We start from the raw sequence: 25,242 nt of genomic DNA, 5'->3' as shown, positions 1-25,242 counted from the left end.
AGAATACAATGTCAGATTTTGAATTTTGTTTTGGAATGAAAAAATCAAAATGCAAAAATTTCAATTCGCAAAATGAACATTAATTTGTAGTCAACATAGAACGGAACTCAATGAATAAAAAAACAGAACTATTGTTTGATTGAAAATTAAGATTCCACTCTATATCTTATACTTAGAGCGGAAGATTCCAAAAGAGTAGACAAATTCACACTCATTTCAGTTCTTGCTTTGGAATTGCTTGTGGTAATATCCCCATAAGGCTTGCAACATACATTTTTTTATAAGTGGTTTGAAATAAGAAAACTACAGAATTAAGCTTTAATAGTAGTAGTTTATTCTGTTATTGTCCTTTGAGTTTATAAATGACACTTCTTTATACGACATGATTGCACACTGCAAATCCGAACTGCAATTTTCATATTCCCATTATATTTCAATCGGAATAATAAATCTTTAAGCTAATTGGGAAACGTGAAGAGTAAGAATCCAATCAATATATTATTCAAATACATGTCCAAAAAGAAAAAAAGAAAATCAATAACTGAACCTAAACTTCATATACAGCTACATGCCGATATAAGTGCAAAATCAATATAGATATAAGCTCACAAACATTGTCAAATATTCTCAATAAGATAAGTCAGCATGTCTTAATTCAAAGCACCGCACTCTGTTCTGATTAGTATACGAGCATGCATAGCAGGTAGCTGATATCCTGGACTGTCAACGACAATGATAGCTTTGATATATTTGTCCATATATAAAAGCATCTTTTATATAAGACTAAAGCGCAACAGCCGTAAATTTTAATGGGTTATTTTGGACATGCCATCCAAGAAAACTTGGCGCCGTACAAAACAGTATTGTCCCATTCATCTATCTTAAACTTAAAATATGTGTTGGTCAACTCCATTATCTCCCCTCTAACACGCACATTTGCTTCGTTGGAAACGTCCAAGAACCGCAGCCCATAAACGATAGCTGGCGTCCTTCTAAAGGCTGGCTGGAAGTGGATGGTAATTAACCAAGGAAAGGTTGGACGCGGCCTAAAATTGTTAGGTCCGAACTCCCCAGACTGACATTTTTCCTCAAGTGAAGCGTTGATTCCTGAGACAGAAAGCTTCAGAGATTGCACGCCCTTTTCTAGTAGTGACATGGTATCGTCTGTATGTCGCTGGGCGGCACTTAGAGAATTGTAGCTCGCGTGAATCGATTCAGCCCTTGATTGTTTAGTGAAAAGCAAAAAATGCATTGTGTAAATATATATGCCAGAATGTTATAAAACAAGAAGTTACTATTTTCTTTTCAAGCATATACGCAAATATCGAGTGTGTTTTATTTTAAATAAAATTCGTTCGTCTGAAAATCTGCAATATAATCAATCGTTATACACTGACAAGAAAGTAGTAAAGAATACAAACTCTCGGAACAGCTCAATAAAGGGATTGATTGCGTCTTATTTACATACTATCAAGATAGTGAAATTCACCCGTTACTATGCCAATCTATTTTGTAATTCTAAAACAACGAGTTGTTTCCCTTAGTTTTCTGCATACATCAATGTCACTTAGCCATCATAAACTTACCTTGCCAATGTGTCATTTACTTTCTTTATATCGTTTTTAACTGTTGCCATTACGGTGTTTAAATCCGATCTTATTAGCGCTACATCAGTTTTCATTTGATCCAGGACATTTTTGGTTTGCGCTTTCTCGTTCTGGAATTCCTTCTGAATGGAGTTTATGACACTACTTGTGCTTGCGTCCCCCTGTGCGTCAGTAAGATCGTCGGCTGCTTTGGTGTCTGACTCGTCGAAGTTCTGTAAACACATGCTGTTTATAGTATTCTGCTCACCATTACGATATGTTTGTCATAGACTCATTGATTGTAAATAAGTCGTTCAAGGAAGGGAGGACGTCTGCTGTTCGGAGAAATATAATTTAAATTTCCGAAAATCATTACATTTGCTAGTTTTGGTGTAAAGGGTTGATCCCAGTATTCATTTCTTATGCTTCAAATATATATTTACACAATCTTAGCTGAACTTTCTTATTATTTGACTGTAACAAATCAACAAATTTTATCATACTAGGTCTTACATAGTATTTTTATTTAAATATTTCAAGCGTAAATTAATATAAGCACTTCATACACAAACAAAGTAAAACTCGTCCACACTTATATAATATATCACTTTCACTCTTACAACCGTCGTCATTTTGTCTGTGTCAACGAACTGCTCCATCAAAACAAGATATACATTGTACACAAAAGATGAAATAATTCACGGAAAGAAAAAAACAAATGTCCGGTGACATTAAAGACTTGTCATGTGCAACAAAAAATAGTTTTGGTTTGGAAACTCTACTAACACGGGCTCATGGATGTTACACAATTTATTCAACATTTATTTGTTTTTGTCACATGTGAACTGTTGTAGCCTACTTAAGTCTAGAATATGAATGCAAGAATACATTAGCTCATTAAACCATTGAATATTTGTTTTATTATTTATTATTTCCGATGACAGTTCTTTGTTCCTTCTAAAAATAATTTTCAAAATAACTGCTTTCAAATGTAATGTTTATGATGTTTTATTTGTCAACATATGAATTCCAAAGGATGTACAAGTACTACTCAATGCCATTTTATCGCTAGGTGTTTTGTTTTGAAAGTATACGACAAATTTCCTCAATGGAAATAAAACCATCATTTTAAAATAATTTCACAGTAAACCCAATACATATGTACCTGATGTTCTCGTATTGTTTTAATCTCCGTTTTGGCCTGAATAAGATCTTGCTTCGTTTGCCCTTGTTCGTGTCTTACTTCAGCCAATTCTAAATTGATGGTGTCAACCTTTGATGACAAAACTTGGTTTAAAGACTAAGTAATATCCGAGGGTGCTACACAGACAACATTTTGCACTCATATCGCACATAAAAATAATTATTAGTAACGCTACTTCACAATCCTACAGTGCTAAATTCTAAATTAATCTAAAGATTGAAAAGGGACACTGTGGTGATTTAAACATCTAAATAAATAAACTTCGCTATAGAAGTATTTTTCAAGAAATTATTATTACTAGAAAAACTGCAAGGCTAATTTTGACGCTGTTGATTAAAATATGTTCTCATTAAAATATAAGTATTCAAGACATATTTATATTTAAAAAATAAAAAGTATAAAATCCTAAAATATGTATAAACTTAGGCATTTTATATATTTATATCAATTGCTGAGATCTGGATTCTGAAGAACTGTATCATTACAAAAGCATTGCTAGCAACTTATTTGTTGTCAGTGAATTAGAGAGCTCTTCAAAGGAGAGAAACACTGATTGATGCCTCTATCGATTTTGAAAATTGGGTGTTTCAAGAGGGGTATAGCATATAACACCGTTTTGACATATAAACTCTCATAGCCGCACTACTGCTAAGTTATTTTTATAATTATATAGCGAACTATTAAGACATAGGGAAATTTTTAATGCTGTGTTAACACAGGACATGCGTACTTGAAGTCCTCGTAGTTTTGCAATCTCATCTTTCGCCTCACGAAGTTCTTGTTTAGTTTGCAATTGTTCTTTCCTTATAAGAGCCATTTCAAAATTCATCGTGTCAATCTTCGATGACAAAGAGTGGTACATTGCGTCAGTCATACTGGGTGTTTGTACACAAAATACAGATTGAACCTGAAATGGGAAACAAATAAACTTAATTGTACATTTAAAGTTAATCTAAAGTATTGAGAAATGACGCAATGAATTCAAATGAATTCAACCACCAATCCTATCAAACTAAATATTGAAAAATATTCCGCTGTATAAATTGCAAAATGTTTTTCAAAGAACTCGCCTAGCATAAACATGATAAACTCTTGCATTTCGCCTGTCCGTCCGTCCGTCTGTCTGTTTGTGTGTCCGTAACATTTCGGGTCCGGGCTATAACTTACTTATGCATTGATGAATTACCATTTTATGTGGTACAAATGGTGTCCTCATTTAGACGATGTGCAGTGATTTTAACCGGGTCCATATCTCAAAGTTTAAGGTCACACGAGACATTTAAAGGGCAGAGTACACATGCTCTGTCCGCGCTACAACTTACTTATGCATTGATGGATTACCATATTACTTCGTACAAATGTTATCCTCAATTTAGACGACTTGCAGTGACCTTGACATGGGTCCATACCTCAATGGTCAAGGTCACATCTGATATTTAAAGGTCATAGTACAGCATTGTGTCCGCGCTATAATTTACTTATGCATTGGTGGATTACCATATTACTTGGTACAAATGTTGTCTTCATTTAAGACAATCTGCAGTGACCTTGACACGGGTCATTGCTCAATGATCAAGGTCACATCTGATATTTAAAGGTCCTACCTACACACAATATGAATAACTTTAACAAATATCCTTTTAAAATATGTTCACATATCCAAGAATATTAAGGTTACCTTCCCACTCTTGACAATTGGTTCTGTATAATTTTGGTCAGATTCAATGTACCAGTCAAGAAGGGAGAAAAACAAAATGATTATACTAAAAGACAACTGCGTCCTTTGGACTCCCTTTTCTTATCTTGGCAACAGGTTCCAAAATGTATATTAACACCAACTTTACAAATATATCTCAGATTTGATTTTTGTATAATAATTCATTGCTCATAAAAACATGAAGTTGAGGTAAACAAACATCTTATTGATAAAAGCATAACAATACTACATCATTGACACTATTGTATATTTACAAAAACGGAAATAATTTATAACAAACTTACTACTTAGCAACTTAGCATTCACAATGCATGAAGTATACAAATGGCGACAAATTATCTGACAAATTGTGTTCCCGATGTTTATTAAAAGACAAATGTTAAAGTTTAAAAATTTTATAGGGTTTATCAATGTTTTAAAAAAGGAAGATTGTATAGAAAAATGGAAAGTGTGCTAATGTTCATTGTTTCAGGCTGTGAAGAACTTAAATATAAAAAGTTTGACAAAAAATATATATGTTCAATTCAAATAATTTTAGGCTTCAACTGACAGATTTAAGTTTGTATGTAATTATAATCATTTAGGGGTCTCCATTTTGGCAGAGGAGTGCTACAAACATAGGACAGGGTGTAGCACTCTCCTATCACGCGTATGCTAATAACACAATGTATCACTTAAAATTGTTTACTGGAACATGAACTTGCTGTGCATAGTATGGGTAGAAGAACTGCTCGGCATAGTCAAAGCTGAAATATGTTGTTGTTCTTATAGTTCTAAAATTATGCCACTTACTGAAATGCAATTCATTAACTGTTTGTAGCTCGGGTGCCAAATTTCGATACAAATTTTCTAATACTTGTAGTCATGCATTCTTAAAAGGCGCTTACAGGTACAGGTCACCAATATTTGTCCTGGCTTTCAATAGTAATGAGTTCTAATTCTACATTTACATTAATATTTTAATGTAATTTAATGTAATCATAATTATCATCATCATGATCATCATCATCAGCATTATCATCGCCAAAACCACCACCACCACCACCATCATCATCATCATCATAATCATCATCATCATCATCATCATCATCATCATCATCGTCGTCGTCGTTATTCCAGTAAATCATTTCGATTTACGTGAACTTCATGAGATTGTATTTTGTTTCTGGGTACATTTGTCAGAGTGTTAATTTCACTTCCGCGTTATTTTTCTTTAATCAATTTCTATCCGTTTGACAAAAATCTATTGCATTAAATAAATAATTAAAAATTAAAACTTACAATATCCTGATATGTTTAAAATGCCTTTGATTTTGGTCTACCTATATCCCTAAAGTTTCGGTTAAAAATAATACATGATATTCATGGGAGTTTGCACGGAAATTAATCAATTATACAAAAAAATCATAGATTAAAAAAAACTACTATTTATATTAACACTACATTTTCAGATGTATATTTGACTGAATAATATAGGGTGAAAACAAGGTCCAATGGGTTTTTTCACGATATGCGCTTCAACATTTTCTAATGTTAACGCTTCAACTTTGCGCACGTTTTACTCGAAATCGAGGTTATTGATTTCGGGCCAAAAGTCTCATTTTATTAATGACCAAACTTGTATGAAAAGTTACTGGCTACATCAATCTTAGATCCGTTTGATACCTAAATTTTAATATAATCTCAACTGTAATCGGCTCATTTTCCGAACTTTCAAAACTAACTTCAATTGTCACATGCAAGATACTTCCTGCGGTACACATTTCAGTTAATTAACATGTTTTGGATTGTAAGTAATATTCAATTAGTTGAATGTATGCCACAAACTGTTAAATAATATGCTTTTGCGACTAAAGTTTGGTAACTGTATTTTACTTTCAAATACAGTTATTTTTTGTCGTGTTTCTTTTAAGCTGTAGCTGAAAACATCAAGAAATCTTTTTTTTTAAACTCTGATAATAAATTAGAACCATTCGTAAAAAGGGCTTTAAAATAATTTAACAATGTTTCACTCACTAAACAAAAACTGTACTTGGTTCCAATTTGAGTAATTACTTATTTTTTTTATAAATACTGGGCTGGTCCAGGTATTATTCTGTTCCATTGAAATAAACTTACTCAACTGCGTATTTTGGATAATTCATGTGTGTAGCAAGGTGCATCTTTCAGTATTTAATCCGTATGTGTGCTTGGTATGCTTCTATATCGTATATTGCCTTGTATTGTTTGTGTATTTGTTGTCTCGTCGTGATTAGTGTCGTGCTACGTGGTTATTGTCCTTTTTGCGTTACCGTCCGTCAATGTCTGTCGATGTCCGAGTGCGTCAGATCGTAAATACTGGTTATGCGAGTTTGTCTATATTTATGAGGGTGATTGATTGGTTCATAATGCCTTTTTCCCCTTGTCCCGCTTCATTGCTCACGCCCTTATTTACAAAAACACATAAATCATTCCATTCTGAATCGTCATAGACGCAATTCAAGACGGAAAATGTGACAGTTGTTACTCATTTATTTAATATTCGCTCCTATCTTTGAGCTGAAATATTTAAGTTCTTTCATATTATTATTTAGAAGTGCCTGGTTAGTTTATTACTCATACTTCTTAGAATGTTTTATGTATTAAACCGCGAAGTCTCCCTTGATAAATTTACCGATCACTGTCCATTGTCATTGTATTTTGTGTATTCATTTGTAATATGCATAATCTTTTATATGTTTTATTACATGTTTTAGGTTTCATTCGACAACGTTATCAATAAATATTCGAACTCCGAGGTTGAGTGGTTTCGTCGTTGTTTCACACCTACTACTAATGGCTCCCCGACGGGGAATCGAATCCCGGTCTCCCGTGTGACTTGCGGGGATACTTACCACTATACCTAAATACACGAAATATGGGATCTAACACGATATGATGTTCAGAAGATTGTTACTGAGAACATTTCTTCTGATAGACCATATCTTGTTTAACCCCATGTTTTAAAGTCCCTGCTATTTTCACCTGTCGGGTGTCGAACCCACGACCTTTCGCTCTACAGGCGGACACTCTACCGCGTCGCTATAAAAGCTAGCTCTATAGCGAGACAGTTCCGCTATATACAAATCGTATACCCGGTTACATGTGTATAATGTAAAATGAAAGGTGTTAACTCTTGAATATCTTCATTTTAATTGAATTATGCCTTTATGGCAATCATTTATGTAAACAACAATTGAGTAACACGGATAAATTCTGAGTAATTACACAAGAACCTTTCTCACTCTAAAAGGATTTCTCTCAATTTTGACCAAACAACTAAAATAAGAAGGGATGTGTGAATTTCCTTAAAGACAGTAAAATCATTTAATGTGGTTGATTTTTTTGAGCGAGTTTTCTTGTGTAAGGCTCGTTTTCGGCTGGAACAGTGCTGATTTCCGTTTTTGCTTCAGCTGGCGTTTTTTTGTCAAACGAATAATCCATTCAGTAATTCAGAAAAGTCATACATGTACGTAAATTCCAAATATAAAAAATACTTATTAAGCATAATGGTAAAGCCCATCGGGAAAAAGGCAGCTTAAGTTTCCGTTGTTGTTGATTTAGTTAAAGCTGGCATAGTCTTACCGTTTATATTCGTACCTCGAAAACTCTAAATATAATAAAATTGGGACGGATGATAGTTACATGGCGACCAGTTTCTAGGGATGATTTAAAGAAAATGTAACAATATTTGAATATACGTCCCAAATCTGAAAGTTTACTATATCGTCATATATACTGACATTTAAGATTCGTTCGCAATTTAATACGTGATATCAATGAGATAAACCTAGACACCAGTCAAATTACGTTTGCTTACAGATTATGCAGAGTATGCTATGAAAGTAATTTATTTAGGCTCATGCACCACTATGGTCATGCGTAGTTTCCATGTTTATTCATCGTTATATGAAATTTTAGTATTCATTACATTAAGCCTATAAAGATTAATGAATGTGTGTGTCCCAAAAATGATGTCCATCATCATTTTGATGGAGTCGATATATGTTTGTTGTGGATTCGGTAAAATCTGAGACACTATCTAACGGGTTCCGTGACACAAACTCGCCATTCAACTTTTCATCGTGTTTCAAAGTTGGAACCCCGCGATAACTAAACATGAATCGAAGCAAAAATGGAGTTTTCAGTAGGCTCTATGCAACAACCTTATATAGACTTGTTATCCCGGATTATTTGCGGAAATGCAATGAGTATTCAAGTGGATTTAAGTACTTAAAGGGCTCATAAAACATATCAAACTCCAAAAAGGGACAAACATCTTGCAAATGTAAAAAACTAACATGTTGTATCACTTTTTGACCAAATTGTTATGCAGAATGCGTCTATATAGAAAGCTTGCAGAGGATTTTAGTACTTAAAATGTTTTCAAAACACATCAAAATTGAAAAAGAAACAGAATTCGTGCAAATGTTGAAATGTGCAAAAATTCAACATGACATGACATTGTCAGCGCCTATTTATCCAGTGTACTCGATAACAGATTAATTACTAAATATGAAGAAAAAGAACGAATATACGTGTATGAAAAGAAATAGCCGATAACATTAAAAAACTCAACATGTGCCAAAAGACCAACTACAGGGCCCATCAATAATACTATCTTTACGCAACACAGAATAATTGTATGACGAATGAATCATGCGTTATGAACCGTAACAGCACACCAATGTCTAGAACGTGGTTGAGAATAAATATCAGTTATATTAACCATTGAATGTGTTTTTATAATTCCAGATGACAGTTTAGTGTTCCAACTAAACTTTTCTTACTTTTGGCATAACATTAATTGAATTTGGTAATGTCTTTTTAGTCATATTATCGCTAATTTGTTTTTAAAGTATACAACAAATTTGTTTAATATTAAATTATGAATAATCGCAGATTAATACAAATAAATGTTTACTTTACGTTCTTCTATTCTTCTTATCTCAGTTTACGCCTGATTGAAATCTTGCTTATTTAACAATTGTTCGTTTCTTACTACAGCCAATTTCAAATTGATGGTGTCAATCTTTGATGACAAAACTTTGTAATTATATCTACTCAGTAATGTCCGATGTTGGTTAACACAAAACAAGCTGATCACATATCGCAAATAAAATTAATCTTTCCCACACACTCCTGCCATATCAAGTTTAAATAATCAGTAAACTGCACGTACTACGATAACATTTGATAACGTTTTAACCTCGTTTACATCATGGAAACAACTCATATCATTCACAATTAAGAGTGACTGAATTTGATATCAGCATGCTTAAATCAAGAGGTTCTGCAATAAACACAGTCTTAAATGAGATCATGTAAACCATTGACCGTATAGGGCGAGAATATGCTGGTCGAAGAGTTTTGTCACTGGGATCATGATCCGCCGCACTGAAACAAATATTTTAGTTGATATTAGACGTTGATAATGGTAACGATACTAGACATGTGGCAAGTCTTACCTAGGCGGCAAGCTGGGTAAAAGGGGTTTGAAAATAATGGACGACAATCTAGAAATTTGATAGGGATAATTTTGGAGCTGAGTACACATTTGTAGTTTATTCTCATGATAGGAAATGAGATACCATTAGAAATATTGCTCTTGGCCCACAACGGAAAAGTAAAATACTCAGGTTTGAGTAGCCTGCGAACTTGAAAGTATAACTTATATAGCGTGCGTTGGTTCAGACGATTTTCGGAACAAAACTGGAAAATTGTTAAATGACTCAAGCTAATATCATCCAAGTCCTTTGAGAGGGATCGTTGCAATTGACAATGGCATATTTGGGTCATGTTTACGCTACCAGATCTGGTCTGCAAAAGTTTTTCGTTTTGAATCCTACTTGAAAATTGACTCATTAACTTGGATCATTGTGGAGAAATTTTAGCCAGCGATGCGTGCGAAATAACTATATTTAGAGACTTGAACACAAATGGAAAACCTGAAAACTAAATTTCAATCAAAGGTACATACCGCATTATGTATGCTATTTACAATCATTATGACGGATCATTACTCGCGTCGTGTTGGCCCTACAGCGCTGTTTTCAATAAAGTTCACAATGGTGAAACTGATGACATTGCAGAGTCGGAACAGCGAATTATGCATGAATAAAGAAGATAAGGTCATCGCTTGCTTTGCAGACTATTATGTAGGCGGCTTATTTATGTATTATGCACTTGCTTTGTATTTGGAATGATGTTTATTGTTACAAATTAAACATGTATTTACATTTGAAACATTCTGGAACATTGTGGATACTTTAAGAAAGTTATAGAATAGTATGGAAACTTCTGGAATGGAACAAACTTATCAAGTATATTCTAGAAGAAGATTATTCTAGAAAGATCTTTGACTATATATTTATAAGGTATAGCACAGTTAGAGGGGGATCTTTGGTTATCTTTAGTGACATTAATAAATTTTAAAATACAGATTTACATTTGGATTATTCTTTGGGGAGTTTACTGTGTGGACTATTTAAATTATAAGTGCTCAAATATATTCAGCTTTTTGGACTTCAAAATTGGAAAAAGGACATAAACCAGGATTGTAATTGTTTAAGCTATTTGGAAGTGTAAAACAGATTTTTAAATTGTATTTCAACATTCTAACTTTAACATAATAAATTTTGTAAAGTTTGTTGCTGGCTTTGTTTTTCTCGTTACGCCTGGCTCGTAACAAGACTAGAATAGAGGGTCATATAAGGTGACGCAAAAACCATTAGATTGCAAGCTGATTTCGGTCAACAAAACTCGCATCTTAGGTTTGCAAAATTGCATTGTCGAAAAAAGAAATCGGGCGTTGCGCCATTGGCGTCTTCTGTTAGTAGTTTGTCCTTTTCGCACTCAGGTTAGTATGGAATTTAATTGTATATGTTGAGTATTTTATTTAGAATAAAGGTAGTGTACAATTCAAATGAGCAATCTTGTGAAATTTCACATCGGAAACATTATGTAAGTTAGGAATAGCATCATTGCCTCCACTACAGTTTTGAATATGTTTGTAGAATCAAAATGTTACAGTTACACGTTTAAAAGACAAATAGTTGGCGTCTCATATGAAATATTTCTATAAATACAAGTGGGACTTGTAAACAATATCAGTCATCCGACACCAATTCGTTCAGTTTTACATATAATCTAAACTTAGGTTAAGGTAAGCATGTGCCTTAATGCCTTAAAGTCCAATACTACAGTAGATAAAACATCAAGCGATTTTTATTGTTATTTTTATAAAGAATTTGCATCATTTTGAAAGAGAAATGTTTATTAATATGGTATTTTACCAAGATTTTCCTGGTCACAAAGTATGTGATAATACAACCCAAATAAAAATTTGAGCTATATCGACCTGTATTTCATTATCAATCACAACATTTCTGTAAGCTTTTCTCGCTTATATACCTTATGTTGATGTCAGATACACTGAATGCTGGTTTTCGTCATATCACTTAGTTTGAATGTAAACACATATTCATAAGCTGCAACCTTTAAAAAAAAAACATTAGATTATAAAAATTCACACGCTTTAAACAAGCATAAGGGAGGCATCAAATAATTCAAATAAAATGTCTGTTATAAGAAAAACCAGTATTATTTAGAATGATTCCATAATTGAGTACATGTATTACAAACGTTGTTAAAAGGCATAATAAATGGATGAGTGTACATCACAATCATCAAGTTATGTGTTTGTTTTCGGACATGCCATCCACGAAAATTTGGCGCCATACATAACAGTATTGGCCCATTCCGAGATCGTAAATTTAAAATACGCATTGGTCATCTCCGTAATTGACCCGCTAACACGGACATTTGCATTATGGGCAGAGTCCAAGACCTTCAGTCCATAAACGATAGCCGGCTTGCTCTTGAAGGCTGGCTGAAAGTTGATGGTCAAGGTCACAGGGTAAGACGGACGTGGGTTAATGTGGTGAGGTCCAAACTCCCCAGACTGGCATTTTTCCTCTAGTGAAGTGTTGATTCCTGAGACAGTTTCTTTCAAACTCGTCATTCGTTGTTCTAGTGCGGCGTTGACGTTGACCAACTTTGATTTCAGAAGGGTCACATCCTCTCTCAGTAGAATCACGTATCTGTCTGTCTGTAAATATTGTTTTAATACATTAAATGATTAATTTAATTATTTATTTGACTGTAACTTTTCAGACGTAGAAAGAAAGAAACTTATCAAACCCTATTAACATCCGAATACGTATATGCTAGAAAAAAAATTCAAGCAACAAACAAATGCACTTAAAAAAGTAAGATAATATATGTGTATATGTTGAGAAGTGATGGGTAGTGTATAGCTTTACAGATTGATACCTCTTGAAAACGAGTTCTTGCTGTATAATTGATGATATTTCTTGTTTGATGTCACTGAACGTACATTACATGTTGTCTTGTTTGTGTTTGTGCATTATATGCATATTCCCATTATATTGTTCAAGAATGCTATTGATTGATTATAGAAATCACGCTTATTGAAACAAACTCTTTCAGATAGGGAAAATATCAGTAATTATCTTTAAGTCTTGCTATTGTGTGTGTATGTGTGCGTGTGCGTGTGTGTGTGTGCGTGCACGTTCGCGCGCGTGCGTGCGTGTGCACATGTAATTGGATATATCAGTGCTGTAAAGTATACCAGAAAAAAAAATGTTAATGTGCAAAAGTTTTAATTTACGCTTATTTTATTCTCACACTCACACACCATGTCCTTGTTGGATAAACATTATTTTTGTTCCTTTGTATGATCAATGGCTTTATCTGTCTAAGTGATAATTTCCTCAAATTAGAACTTATAATGGGTGATAAGAAATATCAATCAAAATAATAATTTAAATATACATATTTTGTCTAAATGTGTTTCATTTTACACAATGATAGTTCACTTATAATGAATCGGTCTTCCTTGAATCACTACATATAAACCTCTGTGAAAGCATGTTAATATATTAAGGTATTCGCTTTGTAAGGCTGTGTATCAATATCATTTTCACAATTTTTACCGTTGTCATTTTGTCTGTCAACAAACTAAAGTAATTGAACTCTATAAAACATTGTGTTAACGCATATTTCCCGTGCGAAAAATTCCAGAAACGATATATCTAAAGGAAATACAAAAATGCGTTCCGTTAGAATTTCAAAACAAATGGGTCAAAAAAAGAAAGGGTCGTTTCGGAAATTGGAAACATTGTTTAAAGGGGGGCGCATTGATGCAAAAAAGTATAAGGATTGTATGTCGAAAGTATTTTGCAACGTCAATTCCAACAGCACACTGTTGTCTAGTACGTGGGTGCAAGCAAACATCAGTTGATTAATCCATCGGATGTGATTTTATAATTTTATATGACAGTCGAGTGTTTCTTCTCAAATTAAATGTCTTTCGAAATTTGTTTTATTGTAATGTTAATGATGCCTAATTTGTCAAAATATGAATAAAGAAGGATACACAGATAATACAAATCATTAGCAGGATATCACTAGTTAGTATATAGATATACAAGAACATTATTTAATATGAATTAAAACGAAAATTTTCACCTTAAACACAAAATTCATATGTACCTGATTTTCTTGAATTCTTCTAATCTCCGTTTTTGCCTCAATAAGCTCTTGCTTAGTTTGAACTTGTTCGTTCCTTAATAGAGCCAATTCTAAATTGATGGTGTCAATCTTTGATGACAAAACTTGGTATGTAGAGTCAGTAATGTCCGGTGCTGGTACACACAAACTAACATGCACGCATATCGCACATAAAATTAATTTTAAGTAACGCATCTTCGCAATCCTGCAGTTCTAAATTCGTAATTAATATTAAGGACGAAAAAGAGACACAACGATGTATTGGCTTAAATGCATAAAACCACTCAATATATACACCTATTTTGCTACAAAATATTTTCAAAGAAATCCTGTTTGCTAGATAAACAGATACGTTAAAACTGACGTTTGTAAATATTTACGTTTAATTAAACGTTATTACGTTTATTGATTGAGTAATCCATATAGAAATGTATTCCTAGAAATCCTGTTTGCTAGATAAACATATACGTTGATACTGACGTTTGTAAATACTTACGTTTAATTAAACATTATTACGTTTATTGATTGAGTAATGCATAAAGAAATGTATTCCTAGAAATCCTGTTTGCTAGATAAACAGATACGTTGATACTGACGTTTGTAAATACTTACGTTTAATTAAACGTTATTACGTTTATTGATTGAGTAATGCATAAAGGAACGTTTTCCTAGAAATCCTGTTTTCTAGATTAACAGATAATGCTGACGTTTATGATATTTACGCTTCATTTAACTTTATTACGATTTTTCATTTTACATACGTCATGTTTTAATAGTGCACAGAGTGTAAATACATTTCATTTAATACATAATTCAACATGTGCTCTCACTTAACTTTGTTGATTTATAGGTTTTCTCATTTATAATGTAGCATTGCTGTATTTCAAACATGTTTAAATCAAGACAGATTTGAGGTTTAAATGTTTAAAAAGTATTGAACTCCAAATCTATGTAAACTGAAATATTAAACAATATCTTAACTTTATTAATTAGAGATCTCTTCAAATATTAATAAACCTATCTAAATAAATCGAGTTCTTCAAATCAACTAGAAGTTTCTTTAAACATTTGTTGTCATCATTGTGTTGTTTTGCAACAACTCATTAGATGCCCTTATTAACTGAATACGAGGGCTCTCCAAATCATTTGAAGAGAAAACTTACTTATTTTTTCTAAGGGAACGCATTATTTTGAGACTAATTAAATTTTAATAATCAGTCATTGTACATGCTAAATATATGGGTAGCTTGGTTGACGTTTTTACGTATTCAAACATAAATAAATAAATAAAAACATTTAAAACCATGAAAACGCGTTAAAATGTAACTAATATGCATGCATTTATTTAATTTGTGTGTGTATTTCATATTTCTGTAGTGTGTGTGGCCATGTGCTGTTAAGACCAATCTCATTAAAATCAGATCCCCAATACACGCTTCACGACGTTACGCTATGTGTACATAACGTAATGAAAAGAAGTGAACGTCACGATATGATTTTAATGAGATTGTGTTAAGAATAAAGTCAAAATTAATGTTCTGTTCTGTAACCGATTTGAAGAAAGTTCTTATACCATTAATGAAAAAAAAGTATTGTATTAACTTAGCTTAATTGTAAACCATGACATTATTAAATACATGGACAATTGAACAACGCTTAAATTCAATACGATTGCATCTATTGATTTAATGTGTTTTCTAAACTATATAAAGAGCTCCTTTAATGGAGTGATTTTCGAGACATATTCAATTGATGCCACGATTTGTTCAATTGTAGCAACCATAAGATATTAAAGATAACGCAATCGTACATAAAACAGTTAACCTTTGTTTTAGCTTTATTGCACGTGGTAACATTTAACATTTGTACTCTTAACCTCGTAAACATCATAAAAATAACTAATATCAAGCATTGTTTCAGACAATTAAGAATAAATTTATTTTGATACCAGTAGGGCTTAGTTTGCCAGCAGGATACTAAAACCATGTTAAGACGACGGGAAACACAAGCGGATCAACATGTTTACTTTTTCAATGTAAAAGAGAAAATACACATGTAGCAATAAAATACGCGTAAAAGGCGCTTTTCGGATCCAAAATAGCTAAAATTCACCCGACCCACCTGCAAACATTTAAACCAAAAACTTTTCGAATATGAGGGAGGAGCTCAAGTCAAAAGATGGCGTCCCGAATTGACGTCCCCATCAACTTAAAAATCCTGTTTCCGGAAAGATAAAGAAATGGTTGAATAATATGTGTTGACTGCAGTGAGACCGAAGAATTATCAAAGATTATGAAAGCACCATTGTTTCGGCCGTTCCTTATGCTTGATGGTTGAACACAGTAAATGTTTTTTAAACGTGAACACTATTGGAGAGTTTGCAGGAAATGTAGCGCAAAATAGTGTCATTACATTTGTTGGTGGATAGATACTGTTGTACACCAAATACACTCGAATGATAAACATCTAAAAAGATTGACAATTGACTTTATAAGAAAGGGATAGATTTGTCACAGGAATCATGTTCCTTCACTCTAGAACATATACAAAAATTGGATATCAAACATTGAGAATGGTAAGGATATCAGACATGTAGCAAGTCTTTACTTAGTGTCAAAACTGGATAAAGTTTAAAAACAATGGACGACAACATATTTCAAAGGGTGTCTTTCTATACAGAGTGTACTCTTGTATTTCGGTAAATACAGACAAAATATGGTATTAGTTACAATTTCAGAAAAAAATAAGACAACGACACTCTAAATGGAATGGTGCATGTTTCTGTCTGACATGCATAAAGTACTCGCTTATTCATTGTAAAAAACGTTGAATTATTTTTATTCGAAATATACGAGTATAGATATATTAACAAGTTTATCACTGAAATCAATTGTTATAGACTGGTACATTTGTCGCGCCTCCTGCATTGCAGATGTGTAATATCCGGAAGAATTCGAAACAATCAGCGACACATCAACAAATGTATACAAATACAGTACAACCACATAAAGAAACCTTACCTATGTTTATACAGAAGAACGTTCGTGAATGTTCACGAGACTGAGTTATTTGAAATGATTTTAAATTGTTTTACAAAAGAGAGGGTGTTTTAAGAGTTTTGTTATTATTACAATTCATAAATTATTCCAACTTGTTGAAGCTTTGGGTGATCTTCAATGTAATATTATATATATTTAGTTATAATGTTTCTACAAATGGCATTCAAACAAATAATGAAATTCATCACAATTAAATTTGTATTATAAATAGGCGGATTCTATGATTATTACAGTATTATAAAGGCGTCATACCTTTTTAACAAGCAATATATGATAAATTTTAATAATCTATATGAAGCTTCTCGGTTATAAATCTAGATATTGATGAATAACAAATATGATAATACGTGTTTCCAGTATTTAATTGCAACATTCTGTAGCATAATAAATCAAAATATAGAATAACTTTTGTTCCGGGGGACATGTGAATTGAGTATGTACATGTATAGATTTATTTATTTATTTATTTAGGAATCTGCGCTAAGTAAATGACTTTCAGTGTAAATACATTCCAATATTATATTAAAGAAGACAGCACACTGGTTAAACGACATTATTTCATTATCAGGGCTCATTCTAGACAGAAATTTTAGGGAGAAGTGTGAACGGGGGAGGGTGCGGGAGGGGGTTTCCCCCTGTTGCAGGTCGGAAAATTTTGAGATTTTTGTTGTCAAATGGTGGGTTCTGGTGTGCCCTGGACAACTTTTCTATGCAATTAAATAGGTGTTTAAATTGTTTTAAAATAGTCATGCTGGTTTTTAGTTGGAATTAATTTGTTGTATATATCTTTAAAAAAAAGTCAAGTTTCAAACATTTTATTACATGCAAACATATCATGCACACATAAATATATATCTGAATTTAAATACATGATAAATAAATAAAATAAGCTAATAAATACAAACAAAACTAGCTGAAATCAAACAACATGACATCAATTGTAAAAAACAAAAAAGTAGTCAATATATCATCACATCCTAGTTCTCAAAACAAGAAGCACTATACACTTGATCAGTCTACACAATGTAGGTCTCAAGGTCAGCCGAGATCAGCACCTATGGCCCCGGCAAGCTGGAGGTGGTACTGAAATTCCACCTTGGGGAGCTCCCGCTTGGCCAGGTGGTAGGCAGTCTTAAGGAGCTTGACCCCGAGCTCGTCATCCTTGGACAGTTTGGCCAGTACAATTTTCTTCATGGGTTCCTGGGAACTCAGAACTGTCTTTTCCAAGGCGGCCTTGTGCTGATTTGCTGAAAATACACAAAATATTTCACAGTATCTCATCATTTTCAGCTGTCATTTAAAATAATTTGGGCATATATTACAACATGTTTTAAAATATATTAAGCCAGACACCTTAAAATTAATACCACTTTGAATTGATTTATCTGCGGACTAAGCAATGCTTCTATTGTTTTAATAAATACTTACACAAGCCATGTCTCTGATGATTGGTTGTTTTTGCTGGTTGGTCATGTCCACGGGCGTAGGCGTTGTCCAACTTAGCACCTCTACAAACTTCGCAGTGCCAATTTTTATCTGCATCTTCGTTGTACCAACTGAAATTATTTTGATAATTTGACTTTTTGAATGATTTCTTATTTGAACTGTCGATCATGTCATCACTTTCAACACTGTCAGCTTTACGTTTCAGGCCTGGGGAATCCCGCAGAAGCCACGTAGAAAGCATGATTACTATTCAACAGAATCCAAAATATCTCGTATATAGAATATTGATGTGAACCGTTCGAAGAAAAAATAATAATGGAAGCATTTCTGAAATATAAAAAAAACAAACCTGGAACTGTGATTCGCACTTGCCCTTCTCGCTAACTTCGCGATAATCACACCCAATTAAGTTCATTTGTCATCAGTGCACATCATTTAAACCGCTATTGTCATTAAGTATAAATCCTAATTGGCACTAATTGACATATACAAACATCGGCAAGTGTAAATATTAATCCCTTACAATTTTATTACATCAATGACATGTACACAAAGTCAATGGTGCAAACACGTGCCTCGATTGAATAAAACAAGCGTTCTCATTGGCTGAAGTCAATGGAGCATATTTACTAGGTTTAACACGATTGGCTGTTTGTCAATCGAGCTGACAGGCGGGAGGCAGAGTCGCTCTGTTTATTATAATGGAAAACCATGTTTATAATGGTGATGTTCATTATGCTCTGGTATGGGATGTATATACACGGAGATACATATAATTAAAAGTAAAAAAAATATATTTTATATATATTAAATTATTACATTTGAATAACTTAAAATATATAAACAAGCTCAAACAGCAATAACATTAAACTACCCATCGCCCAAACAATATTTACATAAACATGAAAATAATTCTATTCCTAACTATTAATAAATATTCTTGTATAAAGCTCCCAGCCAAAAATGCTACTATAAACCTAATAAATACATGTAATTGGTACATTTCTTGTACTCTTTGATAACATAGTTAGTGCTAGAGTTGAAGGGAAATCGCCAAAAAAAACGAAAAAATAACAACATTTTGAAAACTCTATACGGACTCCACAATTCTATTTTTGGATTGAAAATTCTACATTAGCTGTACGCACGTACGAAAACATTTGACCAATTTTGTTTCATTTCCATGATGTTTCGGTCGTTTGCTTTCGTGTGCGATAATAATTTGAGCTTTGAAAACAATATCCTTGTTTGTCTTCGTAAGCCTATATCATGAATTTGGGGGGAATTTTAGTACTAATTTTATACATTTTAGGTGATGATTAAAGTGCAACAACTTTTTTTCATGAAATACCCTGTACATGTATATGTTTACTTCATTTGCATAACATTTTAAATTGAATTAATGGATTGTTATGCATCACATCAGAATATAGGTTAACGTCCAAAATGTTTTAATACGCTGACATTATAAGTCTTCATTAATTAAGCTTACACAATTGACCGTTGTAATGTTGCTGTTTTCTTGAAAACATTTAAAGAAAAACTGTGAAAAAAACTTTAACAAAAGAGATAAATTGTCCTAATGAATTCTATATTCCACATGAAAATCAGTATTCATAAGGGTATTAATAATGGAAGCAATAAATTGAGGGATCAATAGTCCTAACGAGATAAATATTCATGCGATCAACTCATTCTGAGATCAAAATTTTGAATGAGATCAAATACACAATATTTAAGCAGGTGGACATTATAAGTATAAATTTAAACATATGCATTATCCATGTATATACAAAACATTCATTTCAAATCTTATAAATAAATCTTCGAATGACAATAAAAAATAATAAATATTTATAATGCTTATAATAATAGAAAGTACACTATTAAAACAATTTTATATAAAAAATATGTTAACTTTATCAACAAACATAAAATCTATTGAGCCTAGATAACACTCTTTATAAAAGAAATTATAAGTATCTTCCATGGCCGAGAGTGTAAGATAGGTTCATTCCGACCCGAGCGTAGGGTGTTTTGCGGAAACGAGGTTTAACGAGATTCGGCAAAACACCCTGCTCGAGGGTCGGGATGAACCTATCTTACACGGCCGGTAATGGTAGGTGCTTTTTCTCCCACCTCAGTTAAACACAATTAAGTAAAAAATGTATTTTTGCTGGAACTCTTTTGTGCCTAGTGAAAAAAATTGCGTATGCGATAATTCGTGGTTGTCATGGATATACGCGCAGTGATTTAAATTATGTTTATTGTCAAATCGCTCTTCAAATAGTTCTAAGGAGAGTGAAGCATTATTTCTTGAAAGGTACGTGAAAACTGTTTTATGGTGACGAGAAGCGAGAAATAGTTAATTTGTGATCTGAATATTGCCACAAGACAAAGCTTCCATAATGCTACAGACGACAGTCTTAAACAAGGGAGATAATTACAATGTGGTGGCCATTAAAAAGGAGCTCAATACGGGCATTTTATCTTCGCCCGTGGGCAAGATAAGTATTTCTAGCATGGTTAAATGATTGGATCTACTTATCTGAGGTGGGAGAGAACAAAGGGTTGCCGAAATGTATTAAATAAGCGAAAAAATATTTGTATGTGTGTGCATATCAAATGATATGTCTTTAAGTACTTAAATTACAGAAAGAAATGAACAGTAGATCTTCAGATGAAGTGTAATTAAAAAAATTCAAAATATTTCGACAGACAATAGCACCACTCAATGTTAGTTTGAAGCACGTTCTTTAGCGTTTTAGCACTCGTCCATTTGCAGTTGTGCTCGCAGTGTTAATGTTCTTTAGCACTTAATAATGTCCGGAATGCAACATCAGAAACTCCTGCACCTGGGGGACGCGATACTTGAACAGACTGTTAATTGCTGACTTCATCCTGATCACACATTTACGCCAAGAGTTAGAGTTCAGCGAAAACTGCTTGAACACACACTGTTTGATCGCTCTGTATCGCTTTGAGTGTCCAAGGAAGGTAAGGCTATGCTGGTGTAGTTCGCCGAGAGTGAACAGACGGAACAGGAGATCGGTAGCGAACACGGACGGGGAGGTTATGTTGCAGTTCTCCACGATCCAGCCCCGTATCTCACCATTCGAGTCAAGAGGGTCGTTGAACATTTCATTGATGAGGTCCGTTTTTTTCGCGATCGCCATAAGATAAGTGCTGGACAGTGATCCCGATATCACGTATGGGTGAACATCCTTGAGAACCTCTGGAAGATGATCCGTCTCTTCTCTTACCTCACATCGTCTCTTATCGACAAGTCTTTGTCTTACATTGGATTCCATTTGTGATATAACATCAGTGGCCTTTAGATTGTCATTTTTATGGTCAGTCCTAAAACCATCACTAATGGTATGATGACTCAAAACAGAAGTTGGCACTTCAGCACTAGCAATTGATTGCACGACAGGAGCATTCACCTCAACTGCCACATTGACTGGTTTATTCACAGCAACAGTCCCACCCATGTATCTGCAAGCATGTTGCATTTCCTCGCGCTTTGCTAGGTGTTTGGCAAAGTACTTATGCCCTGCTGGGGAATTGAAGAAAGCTGGGTTGTAGTATTTTGAGGCATAATGGGTAGAATCATGGCTAGGTTGATATCCATAGAAATCAGTGCCAATTCCAAATTCCTTCAACACAGAGGATGTATCTAGAACAGAAACTTGTGGCTGGCTGTTCCGGCTATAGTCCTCTATAGAGGGTACTGGTTGTGGTAAAATATTGCATTCACAGGCATCATGTTGGAATTGAGAGTGGTTATGATTTCTGCTTAGATCCATTGGCTGCTGAATTTCAACATAGCTCCAAGGCGCAGAGTGGTCACATGATTTACTAATCTGGTTCCAACATCCAAGCTCAGTTTTAGGCTTGTAATCCAGAGTCGAGGTCACATCCTGATTGGTTTGGTTTGTTTCGGGCTGGCTACCTAAACTGAAGGAACTCGTATGATGGACTTTCGGCTCGCTGTGAAGACTCAAGGGGCGGGTCTGATTGGTTTTGGGCAGGGTACCAAGATTAAATGACCGGATCTGATTGGTTTCGTGATCGGTACTGTTCCATGGCAAGAGCTCAGTGTCGACAGGCAATGGCCCTTCAAGAAGAGAAACATCTAGCAAGTTGTTGTCGGAAAAAATGTCCATGTCCATATCAATACTTCCATCACTCAGTGCCTCATTCAGAAAATCAGTGTCATAATCGGTACAAAGTATACTGTCATGACCAGGTGTTTTATGGCATTCATTTTCAATGTCAGAAGAAGCACCATATTCATGTGTTGCACGATCTTCACATTCGCTTAGTTCAATTTCATCACTGTCAGTTTTTCTGGTAAGTGTCACTGATGAGAATTCAAAACGGCTCTCGGCCAAAGGTGTCTTTGGCAGTTTAGGACTGGGAACATAGATATCTTTGTCTTTGCTCAAATCTTCATCAAACTGAAGTCGCGTCGGTCTTTTCAGATTTCTACGTCTTCCCAACTTTCGGAAGGCCACATCATTTTCATCTTTCATCTCACTATCATGTTCTGAGTTCAGCAGTAGTGATTTATCTAGAGTGGCTGACCACGTAACATTTTCCTTTAGAGGCCATAGATTAGAGCTCATTGAAGTCTCATTACAATGCAATTCCGGTGACACACAGGGATCAAACTCGCTTGACCGACTGCCGACACACTTTCCTTCTACTCCATCATTTTGTTCATGCACAAAGCCATTCATTTTAATAAGTAATAACAAATCTGAGCTAGGCTTATAGTCAGCTTGAGATGCAATTTCCACAGGAGCATTCTTTGTTGGTGACTGAATATCTAGTTCATTAAGGGAACAGTTCACTGTAGCACAAGATAGCAAGCCAAGTTGTTCAAGTATTTTCCCTTTTGTATCCCCAATTTTATTTTGAGTGTCAAGAGCTCGATTTTGTTCGGACCAGAATTTGTCCTCATCCTCTTTCTGGTCATTTTCAATGTCACTATTTGACAACAGGCTTAAATTAAACGACTTCTCGTGATCAGAGCCTTCAACTAGATCGCCATCATGCTTATCCTCACTTACTTTCACATGGTTTACTTCATCGTCATTATCCGTGTGTATAGATTCATTCTCATGCTCTATGACAATGCTTTGATCATCAGTTGTGTTCATGAATCCCTTAACCACATCCTTCACAATATATTTCACCTCTGGCTGAGAGTCATCCAGAGAAATGCTTTCGACAAAGGGACTGAGTCCATTCAAGCTTAATCTCACAGGCTTTTCAGAGACTGGTGTTTCACTTTCTTCACTGGCCCAGGAATTGTCAGTCAGCAGCGAGTCAGAATGTTTATTAGGGCTTGCAGTTGTGCATGGAGACATCAACTGGCTGTATCTCTCAGGACACAAGGACATCAGCCGGCGAGGGGTTTTATGTTTCCTTTTTTGTCCCGCCAATAGTGAAGCTGGAGTTAAAGACTCCGATGTGAAATCCTGTTGGAAACGACGCTGGCGGCTTTTCAGACATACTTTTCTGAGACAGGGTGATTTCTGCCAGGTATGACTACTAGGTATCAGCGGTTTAGCACTTTTGTTCTCCCAGAACTTTTTCAGGTCTGATACACTTGCCTTAGAGTGAGATGAGTGGTCTTCCTTGGGGAAGTGAAACAAATCAGACTCCTCATTTGTGGGGTTCAAATTGGAATCCGCATGGAAGTATTTCGGTAGAATGAGACGATTACGTCCTTTGACAACGAAGATATTACGCCCAGTGTTTGACATGATGACTCAGCCTCCTGAAAATATAATGGATGTCAATGTGTGTATTAAAATAGTTACAAAGTATTACAAAGTACCTTTTTTCTTGTTTTTTTTTTCTCGTATCAGTAAGTGAATAAACAACAACGTTTAAAATGTTTCATGTTTTCTCCAGAATATGTTCGATCATGAGGTATGTGACTCTCTATGCATGTCTTTATGCGGCTTTGGAAGCTATATATCACACACAGTGACTCTTTAAAATAGGTATAGATAAGTAACATTGTAGATCAAGACATTAGCCTTCACCTTACACCCTAGCTGTGCTCACTACATGGCCAGATTAGGAAATAGAAAATACCAAATTTGGAAATTTAAATTGTTAAAGGCCAAATGTTCTAAGATTTGGGCCTTTAATTTGGATTTTAGTATGTAACATATGTACATGTATGGGACACATCATTACAGCCTCCCTCATTATGTGTATGGTGGCATTGTTTTACAAAGATTGTTTAGGGGAGATACAATTGGTCCACGCGGTGACCAGATATTGTTACATATTTGGTCACTAATCAAAACTCCACTAAATTAATTTTCTGTATGTAGTTTACCGACCAATTTGAAAGCAAGATTACACTGATTTGTAATCTTTACGACCCCCAACTTCATAAATTTGGAAAAACTCCATTGTGTACATTAAAAAACGTAAAAAAAACATAATAAGGAAAATAAAATGTACCCACTTTGTATTTGGTAAAGTGACAATATCCGGTGTACGCGTATAAACAATGTTGATCAAGGAGATCCACCATAGTTCGGCCTATATATAAAACCACAAACCATTCAGCTTAAAATCTAATGTTTT

At 34.1% G+C, this 25,242-nt stretch overlaps 2 protein-coding genes and 1 long non-coding RNA gene across 3 annotated transcripts; all 3 read right to left on the bottom strand.

Annotated features, from left to right (window-relative positions):
- Positions 1-814: 814 nt before the first annotated feature.
- Positions 815-9,651, bottom strand: LOC128244338 (uncharacterized). Its single transcript, XM_052962353.1, has 5 exons — positions 9,450-9,651; positions 3,521-3,697; positions 2,752-2,859; positions 1,587-1,819; positions 815-1,220 (listed from the first exon to the last, which is right to left on the bottom strand). Exons 2-5 carry the CDS (start codon positions 3,662-3,664, stop codon positions 815-817), a joined length of 891 nt encoding a protein of 296 aa, XP_052818313.1. The 5' UTR covers positions 3,665-3,697; positions 9,450-9,651.
- A 1,754-nt stretch (positions 9,652-11,405) lies between these two features.
- LOC128244719 (uncharacterized) lies at positions 11,406-14,493 on the bottom strand. The gene is made up of 2 exons (XM_052962771.1): positions 14,102-14,493; positions 11,406-12,635 (listed from the first exon to the last, which is right to left on the bottom strand). Exons 1-2 carry the CDS (start codon positions 14,312-14,314, stop codon positions 12,219-12,221), a joined length of 630 nt encoding a protein of 209 aa, XP_052818731.1. The 5' UTR covers positions 14,315-14,493; the 3' UTR covers positions 11,406-12,218.
- Positions 14,494-18,022: 3,529 nt separating this feature from the next.
- LOC128242522 (uncharacterized) lies at positions 18,023-19,085 on the bottom strand. The gene is made up of 3 exons (XR_008262628.1): positions 18,974-19,085; positions 18,607-18,734; positions 18,023-18,425 (listed from the first exon to the last, which is right to left on the bottom strand). It is a non-coding gene; the product is annotated as an uncharacterized LOC128242522 (long non-coding RNA).
- Between the last annotated feature and the right edge of the window lie 6,157 nt (positions 19,086-25,242).

Source organism: Mya arenaria, chromosome 8 (genome assembly GCF_026914265.1).
Source record: "Mya arenaria isolate MELC-2E11 chromosome 8, ASM2691426v1".
NCBI lineage: Eukaryota > Metazoa > Mollusca > Bivalvia > Myida > Myidae > Mya > Mya arenaria.
Note: the sequence above shows the minus strand (reverse complement) of the source record. Positions and strands in the feature narration are given on the sequence as shown.